General features: G+C 46.6%; 1 protein-coding gene across 4 annotated transcripts in view; it reads left to right on the top strand.

Moving 5' to 3' along the window:
• Positions 1-12,018, top strand: part of SEZ6L2 (seizure related 6 homolog like 2) — an 87,945-nt gene extending 75,927 nt beyond the window's left edge. For all 4 annotated transcript variants that reach the window (XM_083152402.1, XM_083152401.1, XM_083152403.1 and 1 more), the window contains 8 exons: positions 3,270-3,466; positions 3,658-3,852; positions 4,338-4,529; positions 5,695-5,886; positions 6,091-6,129; positions 6,407-6,524; positions 7,521-7,623; positions 10,786-12,018. In XM_083152402.1, coding sequence (XP_083008528.1) covers positions 3,270-3,466; positions 3,658-3,852; positions 4,338-4,529; positions 5,695-5,886; positions 6,091-6,129; positions 6,407-6,524; positions 7,521-7,623; positions 10,786-10,815 — 1,066 coding nt within the window. In that variant the 3' untranslated portion in view covers positions 10,816-12,018. The remainder of the gene's footprint in view (positions 1-3,269; positions 3,467-3,657; positions 3,853-4,337; positions 4,530-5,694; positions 5,887-6,090; positions 6,130-6,406; positions 6,525-7,520; positions 7,624-10,785) is intronic.
• Positions 12,019-15,532: the final 3,514 nt, after the last annotated feature.

The raw sequence follows: 15,532 nt of genomic DNA, 5'->3' as shown, positions 1-15,532 counted from the left end.
TATGCACAATACATCTGACCCCTGTTATTAGTTATACGCACAATACATATGTCCCTGTTATTAGTGATACGCACAATATGCCTGACCCCTGTTATTAGTGATACACACAATACATCATCTGTCTGTGTTATTAGTGATACACACAATACATCTTTCCCCTGTTATTAGTGATACGCACAATACATCTGTCCCTGTTATTAGTGATACACACAATACATCATCTGTCTGTGTTATTAGTGATACACACAATACATCTTTCCCCTGTTATTAGTGATACGCACAATACATCTGTCCCTGTTATTAGTAATACACACAAAAATCTGACCCCTGTTATTAGTGATACACACAATATGCCTGACCCCTGTTATTAGTGATACACACAATATGCCTGACCCCTGTTATTAGTGATACGCACAATATGCCTGACTCCTGTTATTAGTGATACGCACAATACATCTGTCCCCTGTTATTAGTGATACGCACAATACATCTGTCCCCTGTTATTAGTGATACGCACAATACATCTGTCCCCTGTTATTAGTGATACCCACAATACATCTGTGCCTTGTTATTAGTGATACGCACAATACATCTGTCCCTGTTATTAGTGATACGCACAATACATCTGTCCCTGTTATTAGTGATACGCACAATACATCTGTCCCCTCTTATTAGTGATACGTACAATGCATCTGTCCCTGTTATTAGTGATACTCACAATACATCTGTCCCCTGTTATTAGTGATGCGCACAATACATCTGTCCCTGTTATTAGTGATACGCACAATACATCTGTCCCTGTTATTAGTGATACGCACAATACATCTGTGCCTTGTTATTAGTGATACGCACAATACATCTGTCCCTGTTATTAGTGATGCGCAAAATACATCTGTGCCTTGTTATTAGTGATACGCAGAATACATCTGTGCCTGTTATTAGTGATACGCACAATACATCTGTGCCTTGTTATTAGTGATACGCACAATACATCTGTGCCTTGTTATTAGTGATACGCAGAATACATCTGTGCCTGTTATTAGTGATACGCACAAAATGCCTGACCCCTGTTATTAGTGATACGCACAAAATGCCTGACCCCTGTTATTAGTGATACGCACAATACATCTGTCCCCTGTTATTAGTGATACGCACAATATGCCTGACCCCTGTTATTAGTGATACGCACAATATGCCTGACCCCTGTTATTAGTGATACGCACAATATGCCTGACCCCTGTTATTAGTGATACGCACAATACATCTGTCCCCTGTTATTAGTGATACACACAATATGCCTGACCCCTGTTATTAGTGATACGCACAATATGCCTGACCCCTGTTATTAGTGATACGCACAAAATGCCTGACCCCTGTTATTAGTGATATGCACAATACATCTGTCCCCTGTTATTAGTGATACGCACAATATGCCTGACCCCTGTTATTAGTGATACGCACAATATGCCTGACCCCTGTTATTAGTGATACGCACAATACATCTTTCCCATGTTATTAGTGATACGCACAATACATCTGTCCCCTGTTATTAGTGATACGCACAATACATCTGTCCCCTGTTATTAGTGATACGCACAATACATCTGTCCCCTGTTATTAGTGATACCCACAATACATCTGTGCCTTGTTATTAGTGATACGCACAATACATCTGTCCCTGTTATTAGTGATACGCACAATACATCTGTCCCTGTTATTAGTGATACGCACAATACATCTGTCCCCTCTTATTAGTGATACGTACAATGCATCTGTCCCTGTTATTAGTGATACTCACAATACATCTGTCCCCTGTTATTAGTGATGCGCACAATACATCTGTCCCTGTTATTAGTGATACGCACAATACATCTGTCCCTGTTATTAGTGATACGCACAATACATCTGTGCCTTGTTATTAGTGATACGCACAATACATCTGTCCCTGTTATTAGTGATGCGCAAAATACATCTGTGCCTTGTTATTAGTGATACGCAGAATACATCTGTGCCTGTTATTAGTGATACGCACAATACATCTGTGCCTTGTTATTAGTGATACGCACAATACATCTGTGCCTTGTTATTAGTGATACGCAGAATACATCTGTGCCTGTTATTAGTGATACGCACAAAATGCCTGACCCCTGTTATTAGTGATACGCACAATACATCTGTCCCCTGTTATTAGTGATACGCACAATATGCCTGACCCCTGTTATTAGTGATACGCACAATATGCCTGACCCCTGTTATTAGTGATACGCACAATATGCCTGACCCCTGTTATTAGTGATACGCACAATACATCTGTCCCCTGTTATTAGTGATACACACAATATGCCTGACCCCTGTTATTAGTGATACGCACAATATGCCTGACCCCTGTTATTAGTGATACGCACAAAATGCCTGACCCCTGTTATTAGTGATATGCACAATACATCTGTCCCCTGTTATTAGTGATACGCACAATATGCCTGACCCCTGTTATTAGTGATACGCACAATATGCCTGACCCCTGTTATTAGTGATACGCACAATACATCTTTCCCCTGTTATTAGTGATACGCACAATACATCTGTCCTCTGTTATTAGTGATACGCACAATACATCTGTCCCCTGTTATTAGTGATACGCACAATACATCTGTCCCCTGTTATTAGTGATACGCACAATACATCTGTCCCCTGTTATTAGTGATACGCACAATATGCCTGACCCCTGCTACTAGTGATACACTGTTATTAGTGATACACACAATGCATCTGTCCCCTGTTATTAGTGATACACACAATATGCCTGACCCCTGCTACTAGTGATACACTGTTATTAGTGATACACACAATATGCCTGACCCCTGCTACTAGTGATACACTGCTATTAGTGATACACACAATATGCCTGACCCCTGCCACTAGTGATACTCTGTTATTAGTGATACACACAATATGCCTGACCCCTGCTACTAGTGATACACACAATATGCCTGACCCTTGCCACTAGTGATACACTGTTATTAGTGATACACACAATATGCCTGACCCCTGCTACTAGTAATACACTGTTATTAGTGATACACACAATATGCCTGACCCCTGCTACTAGTGACACACTGTTATTAGTGATACACACAATATGGCTGACCCCTGCTACTAGTGATACACTGTTATTAGTGATACACACAACATGCCTGACCCCTGCTACTAGTGATACACTGTTATTAGTGATACACACAATATGCCTGACCCCTGTGTATGCCTTGCAGACTGAACATCCGTCGCAGTGATGCCCTGACAGTCTATGATGGTGATGACCTGACAGCGCGGGTCTTGGGCCAGTACATGGGGGTCCACCAGCGGTTCAATCTGTTCTCATCCGCCAATGACGTGACCCTGCAATTCCAATCTGATCCCAATGATCCTGTTTTCAGCTTAAGCCAAGGATTCATCATCCACTTCAAAGGTAGCCGCTGAGTGTGTAGTCATTATGACCATTTAGTAGGGATTACAGAGATCACTAAGGCATTTGGTGCCTCTTGCCTCATTCTTATGCCAAGTGGTTCATCACCTCTGTGTGTGGGGCACAAGTTCTGTGTAATATGTGACGCTTTATAAGAATGACAAATATAGCACCCGTTGTTCTTCTACCCCTAGAGGTGCCCAGGAATGACACCTGCTCAGCTTTGCCCGATGTGCAGTCCGGCTGGAAAACCTCCTCCCACCCCGATCTTATCCGCGGTACAGTCGTCACCTATCAGTGTGAACCTGGCTATGACATCATCGGCTCTGACATCCTGACCTGCCAATGGGATTTGTCCTGGAGCAACGCCCCTCCCACCTGCGAGAAGAGTGAGTGATTGGGTCAACCAGTGCCTGGGGTATTTTGCTATCTAATCACAGTGCTACATACAGATGACTCAGACTTTGTTGCTGCATACAGGTGACTCGGCCTTTGTTGCTGCATACAGGTGACTCGGCCTTAGTTGCTGCATACAGGTGACACGGCCTCTGTCGCTGCATACAGGTGACACGGCCTCTGTTGCTGCATACAGGGGACTTGGCCTCTGTCGCTGCATACAGGTGACATGGTCTCTGTCGCTGCATACAGGTGACACGGCCTCTGTCGCTGCATACAGGGGACTCGGTCTCTGTTGCTGCATACAGATGACACGGTCTCAGTTGTGGCATACAGGTGACCCGGTCTCTGTTGCTGCATACCGGTGGCTTCAGCTGTCCCAGACACTGTCACACACATTATCACCATTAGACCTTAGTGAACATTACACCTCCATGGACAGATATATCTCAGTATAAATGTTTCTGCCTCTCTCTAGTCTTGAACTGCGCTGACCCCGGAGAGATAGCAAATGGCCTGCGCAGGGCATTTGACCAACGGTTTCCCATTGGCTCGCATGTCCATTATTCGTGTAATGAAGGTTACACACTGGAAGGGAGTGAAATTCTGACTTGTTACAACAGAGACACAGGAACCCCCAAGTGGAGCGACCGTATCCCCAAGTGTGTCTGTGAGTAACTTGTATATCATACTCTATAAATAATTATGTATCTGATAAAGTAAATTATATACAGTACTTATATATTATCTGGGCTGCCGATTTTTTGATTGTATGCCTTAACTTAAGGCATACAATCAGATATCGCATCGCATACGACCATATCACATGCGATACGATGCGATGACCCGATTTTTCCATAGGATTCAATGTTAAAATGGACTGAGTCCATTTTAACATGGAATTCAATGGGAAAAAGGGGTCCTTTTCATACCCCTACTATCCAAGTGGGCATGGAGTTGGATATAAACCTGTGGCGAGCGTAGCGAGCCACCAAGCCCGAAGCGTGGCGAGTGAAGCGAGCCCCGCGAGCAGTGGAGTCATTAGACAAGTTCCTTACTCCACCATGATTAGGGTATCTCCAGCAGTGGAGTCATTAGACAAGTTCCTTACTCCACCATGATTAGGGTATCTCCAGCAGTGGAGTCATTAGACAAGTTCCTTACTCCACCATGATTAGGGTATCTCCAGCAGTGGAGTCATTAGACAAGTTCCTTACTCCACCATGATTAGGGTATCTCCAGCAGTGGAGTCATTAGATGAGTTCCTCACTCCACCATGATAAGATGTATCTCTACCATTGGAGTGACTAGATGAGCTCCTGACTCTACCACAGAGTAATGTATCCCCAGCATTAAGCCATTTGCTGAATTTATCATTACACCGAGATCAGTTTATATCCACCGATCATAGAGTCCTCAAATGGTTTCTTAGTTCCACCATGGGACATTGTTTCTCTAGCCTGGGAGTCATTAGATGATTTCCTTATTCCATCTTGGAACTGTGTACAGCAGCTCCAGCATTAGAGTCCCCAGATGAACGACTCCTTCCACCAGGGTACAGGATATCTCCAGCAAGGGTTAAGGGGTTCTAGTTATAGAACGAAGTCTAAATAACGAGCTCACCGTCTTGATCAGGACAAATCATTGATTGTAGTTTATTTCACATTATAATTAATATTTAACTGGTTGTGGATGCTATATAACCCTGATCATAAAGCCCAGCAGAAATGTGTATAGATAAATGGTGTACTAGTTTAGAATGTTCCCCAGCATTGTTCCACCATCACCTTGAACCTTTGTCCGTGCCTTGTCATTAATTGTAACCCACTTTCCAGTGAAGTACGAGCCCTGTCTGAACCCCGGGGTCCCGGAGAATGGCTACCAGACCCTCTATAAGCATCACTACCCGGCTGGGGAGTCACTGAGGTTCTTCTGTTATGAGGGATTTGAGCTGATTGGTGAAGTCACCATTATCTGTGTTCCTGGACACCCATCTCAATGGACCAACCAACCGCCCCTCTGTAAAAGTGAGTGGAACCACTGTGCAAAAGAGGGACTGGAGGTTCCTCCGAAACATCCACTGTACATGACCTGGGTGCAGGTGAACTGGGCTACTTAAGTAGTCGGGATCCCATAGCAATGGCACCTACCAGCAGCATAACCCCCCCCACCTCTTCCCCCCTCTATAATGTTACATTACAGTGAGCTTCCTTCTTTCCTCTTCTTTTCAGTTGCATACGAGGAGCTCCTGGATGACAGGAAGTTAGAAGGTCTGAATTAGTGGATGTTACATCACTGTCCCCACAAAAATGTCACCTCAAATTGCCATCACCATTACGGCTGCCTGTACCATCCCCATGTGTTCTTGCAATGATTTTACACGCTACTGTGCTTCCTGACATTTGAACCATCCAATGCAATCACCTCCTGACCATTAACCATCATCACCTTCATGTCTTTGAGGTTTGTGGCCTTTGTGACCTGTCATCTGGTCATCCAGGACCGAATGGCCGCTGTGATTGATAACTTGTCTCTATCATTTTCCAGTTGCTAAGACGACGGACCCATCCCATCAAATGGAGGGCGGGAACATAGCGCTGGCCATTTTCCTGCCGATCATCCTGGTCATCTTGCTGATTGGCGGAATTTACATCTATTACACAAAGTGAGTGGATCGGTGGCCGAATGGCGGTCAGGAGTTACCTCCCTGTTAACCTCAGGCCGCAGCTCCAGAATATTCTGTGAAATTGCGTAGTGACGACATGAGGAACTCTGTCACTATTTATAGAGCGACTGACTCTTATGCGGCCATTTTGGCAGTGACTGGTTTGCAGTGAATGTCTACACCGCAGGCTCATGAAGTGTCTTAGTGATGTTATGAATTTCTAGTGAACTGATTGGCTGAATTTCGCTCTCTCTTACCTGCCTTCATTAAAAATGTCTCTCCCAAAATGGCCGCCGCTTCCTCTAGCAACCCTAATAACTGTCTCCTCCATTTTGGAAATGACATTTTCAATGGGGGCAGACATGACGAACCTGCAGAAAAGATTCTGCAGGTCCAGGGAATGGAGTGTAGCAATAGCCCCCCAGATCCCCAGTGCCTGCAAGCCACCCAGCACTTCCAAGGCACTGCGGGGGATTTGGGGGCTCTTGCTACCCCATTGTTTGCCCCAGAAAACTGTCTCAGACATTATATAGAGATGCCAGGTACCATCCTATTTTCGGTTGATCGCTCTACAGTGCCTAGGTAGACAGTTGAAAGGTCGACCCCAACGGTCGACATGCAATAGGCGAATAGGTTCAAAAGGTCGACATCAAAAAGGTGAAGGGGGGAAATTTACTAAGATGGGAATTAGACTTCACATGTGATGTCGCTATGGGTAACCAATCAGATCCTGTCTACTATTCTAGAGGGTGTTAAATAAATAAGTAGATTCTGATTGGTTGGCATTGCACTAATTGTGGGTCCGTGTGACACTAAAAATGTGAAAAATCTATGTTGACCTTATCATGTGTCTACCTTTTTTATGTCGGCATTTCGACATTGTCGACATTTTTAACCGTTTAGGTTAGACCTTTTGGCTATCCATGTAGACACTGTCTGTGTAATCCACACCCATGCGCAGACCTACTTCTGACTCTCCTGCGGCTCGTTCCTTAGGTTTCAAGGAAAATCACTGTTCGGATTCTCTTTCCCGGCCTCACATTCTTACAGTCCCATCACTGTGGAATCCGACTTCAACAACCCATTGTACGAGGCTGGGGTGAGTGTGGCTGTACATCATCGATCCTGTGGTGGGTGTGGAACGGGTACATACGGGGCTGAGGTGGCTGGGAGGGAAGGTAGCGGCAGAGGCAGAACTTTGGGAGGCTATGGAGTCATCTGCCACTGGGCTCCTGCTGCCAAGGGGGCACCTCTCCTCCCCCTGCAAGTTTAAATCAGTTATTTAAAAGCCAAAGATATTGCTTATGTGGCTGAGTTCTGAAAGATATTTGTGTTCTCTATCTATATATCAATATATCTATATTTCTTAACAGAAGTATATATTTTATTTAAGGAAAGGGTTGTGTGTGAGAGGGGGGCACCCATAAATATTTTGCCTCCGGGCAACAGGAACGAACTTACACCACTGGGTAGCGGTGACCATTTCCAATCACCTGACAGAAGCCATCGATGCAGTGGTGTAACAATAGCCCCGCAGATGCCGCGGTAGCGGGGAGGCACTGTGTAAGTGCGGGCGCCGGGGGGATGCGGGGATATTGTAATGCCTCTGCCACTTTCTGTGCTGCGGCCAGGACCCGCAGATTTACTTGTCTGTGCTGTGGTCCCGGCTCCCCTTCTGGCTTCTGCTGCTTTGAAAACGGACAGGGCCGGCGCCACCACTAGGCAGCTCTAGGCATTTGCCTAGGGCGCCGGCACCTGGAGGGCGGCAGTTCGCCCCTCACCCCCAGCGAACTGTGTAAAAAAATTGCTGCCCCGGCGTCCCTGCAGTGCTGGGGCTGTCAGGGGTGTCCGTGCCGTAGGGTTACCTGCGGCGCCGTCATGTGTATAAAGCTGGCTGCGGCCAGCGGGGTCCCTGTAGTGAATAGCAAATAACTAGCACTATGCGCGCGGCGGCGCGGGAAGCGCTAGTTATTTGCTATTCACTACAGGGACCCCACCGGCCGCAGCCAGCTTTATACACATGACGGCGCCGCAGGTAACCCTACGGCACGGACACCCCTGACCGCCCCAGCACTGCAGGGACGCCGGGGCAGCAATTTTTTTACACAGGTACCACCCCCCCTCCCTCCCCCCGGCACCGGGGCGCCCCCACCCCGACTCGCCTGGGGTGCTCTGGTGTTGAAAACGGACCATCATAAAATGTCCATCCCCATGCAACAGACAGTTCTCTGAAACTGTCTGCTGTATGGGGGCGGACATTTTGTGATGGTCCGTTTTCATAGCAGCAGAAGCCAGGAGGGGAGCCTGGGATCTGCTGGTCCCCGCTACGGAAGCAGTGGGGCATAGCCAGCATGGGGGGGGGGGGGGTGGTTGTTATATTTACTGGGAGAAGGGGGTGCTGCCGAGATTTACGGCGGGGGTGGGGGGGTGCAATTATCGATGGTTTGTGTTGTGCACATGCACAGTCAGCATTGGCATATATGCAAAGCACATTGGTATTTCACCAGCAGGCTCAGCCATTGTTATTATACCATTGGTCCCTGGCCATTGATGGTTGCTAAACGGTGGCCAGCACTAAGTGGGTCATTCTGGTTGGCTCGCTAAGCAGTGGTAGTTCGCTGCTTAGCGAGCCTTCTAACGCCAGCCGCCGGGCATGCGAATACACCCCCCCTCCCACGCCGCCCAGCGAATGTCCTCGCCGCACTGCGAATGGATGTTTTGCATAAACAGCCATTCGCTGGGTAGCGTACGGGCCGGAAATCATTTGATGGTCGCTGAGCATCAAATGATTTTTACAGTGCTCACAAATCTGTCAGGTGGGGCTGACAGACGTGTGGTGTCCTGGTCCGAGAACTGGGCGGGCGGCTGGCTGACATCCAGTGCATAGGAGGAGGCACAGTGGGGGTGGAGCTGCAGAGCTGTAGCTGGTACTGCATAGGAGGAGGCACAGTGTGAGTGGAGCTGCAGAGCTGCAGGGGGTACTGCATTGGAGAAAGCACAATGGTGGAAGGGATGCAGAATGGCATACGAGGAGTATACTCTGCAGAGATATAGGAGGCAGGGCAGGGGTAAAACTGGGTATAGACCTGTAGGGGGTACTGCAGAGGAGGAGTCACAATGGAGAAGGGGCTGCAGAGCTGTATGGGGTACTGCAGAGGAGGAGTCACAGTAGAGGAGAGACTGCAGAGCAGTAGGGGCACTCTGGAGGATTTTTTACAGTGGGGGAGGGTCTGCAGAGCAGTAAGGCACACTGGGAAGGAGGAGTCACTGTTGGAGGGAGGGGCTCCAGAGCTGTAGGGGATAATGCAGAGGAGAAGTCGCAGTGGGGAAGGGACTGCAGAGCAGTAGGGGCACTGCAGAGGTGAAGTCACAGTGGGGGAGGGGGCTGCATAGCTGTAGGGCGCAGTGCGGATGTGAATTCACAGTGGGGGGAGAATATGCAGAGCTTTAGGGCACACTAGGAAGGAGGAGTCACTGTTGCAAGGAGGGGCTGCAGAGCTGTAGGGGGCACTCCGGAGGTGAAGTCACAGTGGGGGAGGGTCTGCAGAGCTGTAGGGCACACTGGGAAGGAGGAGTTACTGTTGGAGGGAGGGGCTGTAGAGCTGTAGGGGATACTGCAGAAGAGGAGTTGCAGTGGGGAAGGGACTGCAGAGCAGTAGGGGCACTGCAGAGGTGAAGTCACAGTGGGGGAGGGGCTGCATAGCTGTAGGGCGCAATGCGGAGGTGAAGTCACAGTGGGGGTGGGTCTGCAGAGCTGTAGGGCACACTAGGATGGAGGAGTCACTGTTGGAGGGAGGGGCTGCAGAGCTGTAGGGGGCACTGCGGAGGTGAAGTCACATAGGGGGAGGTGCTGCATAGCTGTAGGGGGTCACTCTCTTCACGCGTCACATGTCCTGTAATGCTTATAGAACCAAACTCCACCCCCCTACAGCTACAAATAAACTAATCACGTCCAGAGGGTGATATTAGCTGTGCTCATTCACCGAAAGAGCAGGGGTAACAGGACCAAGCACAACTGTCCCCAATAGTGTCATCGCGAACAGCAATCAGATGAATGGATCTCACTGGCCAAATCACCCATCTGTCTCTAGGCGTGTCCAAGCTGGAACAGCCCTTCTGTAATATGTTCTGATGATGGCCAGGCATGCTGGTAAAGGTAGTTCCCCTCCGCTATAGGTCAGGCCTGTGCAGTATTATAGTGCAGGTATGAAACATGGGAGGCATTGCCCTGTATACTGATTTGCCTCTCTCTCTATTTCAGGATACCCGGGAGTATGAGGTGTCGATTTGAAGATGGGTTGAATTATGGGTACAACACGGGGCGGGTGGGGTCATACGTGAGAGATACGAGATTATACACAGATTGAGGGTCTTAATTTTCAGATTGCAATCACAAACTGCACAGTCCCTCACCCTGCGATCGTCTATCATGTGATCACCCACAGAGTTCTAAACACTTGGGGGGGCTTTGAACTTTATCCCGTGTCTTCTTCTGGCGCTGCCATATTGGAGAAGTCCGTGATTGCGGCAGGCTCATTAAAATAGCACAGTCATTTACTACGACCAACGCCCCACGGCAAGAAGTGAGTTTAGGGAGGGAAATGATAGATACTTTCAGGATAAGGCATTTTCTGTATAGGGGTGTGGGTCTTTGTGGGGGAAAACCAGTCCAACATGAGTCATGCTTTTTACTGTTAGTCACCCCCCCATCTCCAGATCCACGCCTTCCTTCACTGCAAAGCCCAGGATTGTATGTATAAACTATTGTGACTGTAAAATAGCGTGCCTGTTATTTAATTTCCCAATTTCAGCCATTACTATTAATATTTTGAAGTTTGTTTTAAATCCCCCCTTTTCAATATTTAACTAAAATGTTGGTTTAAGGGGGGAGGGGGGAGGGGGGGGTTTCAGGGATTTGTTTCACCTGTATTATAGATAGAAAGCATAGTAGTTCATTCTTGGTCTCCAAGAAAATGGCCGCCCTTGTCCGGCACCGCAGACGCTTCTGAATAGTGTCAGGTGACTAGTCTGTTTAAAACTCTGTGCCTTCACCCTGCAATCTTCCATCAGTCATCGTGTGACCTCTCACCCTTGTAAATGTCATTTGTGCCAAAGTAATACTGCAATGTCTGTGCTCTAGCGGGAGCTTCCCATGATGCCATTAAATCCTCCAGCACCGGGGCCTTGGCCCCACATCCACACACACGGTGTTGCTCTCTACATCCTTCTACTATGAGAAAGGATGAGAATGATCGCTCGGCTCTACATCGCACTCTTCGTCTGTCTCTGTTTCTTTTTTCTTTTTTTTTCTCCCAAATGAATTTCACTTTCAGGAGACTCAAACATGGCCGCCACAGGGCACCAATGAGAGCCTGATTCGGGCACCCTTTGAAATCTCTCATACCGTCTGTTTGTGTCACCTCCAGCTCCGCTTCTCAAACTGGCTTTATTTTCAGGCAATAAAGAGCGAAGATTTGTAAAAAAAATGATGTGTCTTGTGTTAATTACATATTATCCCCTTATTAATTCTGTGGCGCGCAGATCCTGCTTGGATAGAGGCGGGGGCAACAAATAGGCCGTCTCTTATCGCTGCACTAGCATCCAGTGCTATCTATGGGCCAAACCACCTCTGTCATCGCCCTGCCACCTAACTCATGGATAGGCCACTTTCTACTGGACAGTGGTTCAGTTGGTAGGTCAGTGAATAAGTGAACATGGACACACACAATAGATGGACATGTAATGTGCGACACGTGAAATGTTAACATGAGTTTTCACAATGTTTTTCTTCCTTTGGATTTTCTCATGCGTTACGAGTCACATGAACTACAAGTGAGAGAGTCAGTGTCAACAGATGTCAAATATTCACTAAGCCAATAGCTTCGCTCCACTGCATTAGATTTCCTACAGGTGACAAATACATGTAATACCACCAGTGACCACTAGTCAATTCTTGCAGGGACACTGGTCTATTTCAAATCTTTCTGGATATTGAGAGAGGAAGCTGTGAAGACAGGTAGGAGCAGATAAGGCAGGGGCAAACGCAGGATTTTCAGAAGGGGGTTTCCAGAGGGGCGGAGCAAAGCACGGAGATGGACACTTAGGTGACCCAGTATATGCTTTGATGTCCCGCGGGTGGTAGGGGGTATTATATCAACCGCTCAGCATGTAGGGCCTGGATCAGTAATTTCCACTAATTACCCCTTTACTGCACAGATGGTGGGAGATGAGGTGGGAGAAGGGGGCATTGGGCTGAATGAAGGGGACCTGATACATAACTTCCGGGGTGGTAGAAGATGCTTAATACGCAGAGGAAGGGGGTATAGTGGAGTGGGCTTATTATTCATAATTTTCTGGTGGGAGGACAACTTGCTTGACTGCAGATATCTCCAGTTCCCGGAAATAGATTTCTTAGATTTTAATGTAATTAAAAACTAGAGAATCCCACCTACCAAATGTTATTGGGGACTAGGGGATCAGAGTTCAGGAGGCAGAGCAATCCGCCAACAAGTATATAAAACTACATACCAAGTGTGTGGAGCTGGAGCAGTAACCAGCTGCTGGAAGGCTGATATCTCTGGTTCTGGGAAGAGTAGAGACCAGCTACTAGTGTCCATCAAAGGGGGAGAGTCCCAGCTTTTGGAATATACCCTCAGATAAACTCTAATTCAGACAAAACCTGAAATATCTGACTGGGAAGAGCAATTAAAAGGCTTGGATGGGGACCACTTCTTTGAAGTCAGATATCTATGGTTTCCAAGGTCCGATTTTAAAAATTCTTGTACTCATGGAAAGAGGGGACCCTCAGCTTTCAGCCTAGGGTCCTTAGACTCCTGGGGGGGGGGTTCTGGGTACTCGGAACCCCCCCCCCCCCTGCGTGCGCTACTGTAAGGAGTGGTGAAAGTACATTGCAGAAGTTATTTTGAAATACACACACATCTACATAAAGTTGTGCTCATTAGTTTACACACCCTGGCAGAATTTGTGATTTTCTGGCCATTTGTCAGAGAATATGAATGATAACTCACAAAGTTTTCTATCACTTATGGTTAGTGGTTGGGTGACGCCATTTATTGTCCAACAACTATGTGTTAGAAAGATATAGGAGCGGGTTTAATAAACCTCTGTGTGTTGTGCTCTGTATGCCGCAGGCTCACATGTGCATATATAAGGGTCAACACATCTTTGGGGTCACAATATCATTCGTAAGGATCAACATACACTGTAACAATTTCTGGTGTATGAGTGGAGTCGAAATCTTCGAGATACCCTGGTTCATAGTCGTTTGGATAAAGTGAAAAAATCCTCACAACAGAGGATGGGATCCTTCAAATGCGGATCGTGCAAACCTGCACATTCATGATCCAGAAACAACAATATGTGGACAAGTACAGCCGCACCTGGAAAATCCAGGATTACATCACCTGCGACACGGCAGGAGCGGTGTACAGTTTGGAATGTCCCTGTAATAAGACCTACATAGGCCACTCAAGAAAAGGATATAAAAAATGCAGAGAGACACAGGAAAGCCATGAAAGCCCTCACCCCTGTTGCCCGCCACTTTTACAAATACCATCAGCGTAAAACTACAGGATTAGAAGCATATGGCATGCTGAGAGTCAACATGGGGATTAGGAGAGGAGACCTGGATGCAGAATTATTAAAACAAGAGACAAGATTGATCTTTATGATGGACACCATGTCACCCAAAGGCCTCAATGAGGAGAACAGCTATTCTGCATTCCTGTATTAATTTCCATCACGCAGAAAAGTTAACTATTCCTGTCCTATATCCTTTAGACATTCACTGAGAACTATGCCCAGCCGGATACCAGTACCGCTGAATAATCCCTACTAAAAATGGGGATCATACCCTGAGGATATCCCATCTTGATATCCATCTTATTTTATCATCTGAGGGATGTATGATATCATCTCATCAACATCCCGACTTACGGGACATCTATATCGCACATCAGATGACAGAACATTACAATTCTCACTTAATTTCACCGCAACCCACTATCCATACTCACCTCTAATAGATCTGTTTAAAGATATTGTTCTAATATCACAGTGGGAACCTGAGTGTGTTCACCAGGTCTTAAGTTTTAGAGTTACTTTTTCTCACTACAAAAAAAAATTTTGTTGGCACTATTCCTTCACACTACCCGTACACATGATCCAATATGACAATCTCACAATACTGACAAATAAGTAATCACTGTACAAAATATTATATGTGGATATTAAACTTTGTCCTTCACTCATATAGCATTAAACTATGAGGTCCTTCATATCTCTTACGGCCTCATCACTTATGTAGCATCTGTCACCCTATTCCATCACCAAGCTTCTGAATATGAATTTCACTGAATGTCATCCGATATATTCCCGTACCTACACCACATCAAAAATACCACCATTCCTAAATGAACATCAATATCAAAACCTAATTCCTGTACAAATATGAGATTATCATTGTATACAAGAATGCTCCCCTTTATCCAAAACTCTGTAACCAGTATATGAGTGACAGATCGATTTGGCCCGTTATGACCAAATCGGCAGATCACGTTATGATACTATTCAATGCCCAACTGTATTACACATCACGAGCAACGATCATAACAGATTATCAAAGGTGGGAACAGTCTCACCATCTATGCCCGCATTACTGAAATAGAACAATCACAAATGAAAACAATGTCGTTGAACCAGATCACCATGGTAACATGACGCTGTCAAGTTACACGCGATAGGAGCAGAACGGACACTTACAGAAGGCGTGTTCGCATCTGACAACACGCGATCCCAGTTGATATAGCAATCATGCCGCTACACTGAATATGAATGCCCAGGACACCGTCCGGGGGCCTGTCCGCCAGCTTGACATACGATTGGATTACAACCTCCGGCTGACTTTCCGGAGGCGCGTCCGCCTAGTTTCATTTGGATTGGAGCACACTATACCACTACCGGTATATAAACCCCAGCCAAAGCTTAGT

This window comes from Crinia signifera, chromosome 7, assembly GCF_055691185.1.
Source record: "Crinia signifera chromosome 7, ASM5569118v1, whole genome shotgun sequence".
Classification (NCBI taxonomy): domain Eukaryota; kingdom Metazoa; phylum Chordata; class Amphibia; order Anura; family Myobatrachidae; genus Crinia; species Crinia signifera.
Note: the sequence above shows the minus strand (reverse complement) of the source record. Positions and strands in the feature narration are given on the sequence as shown.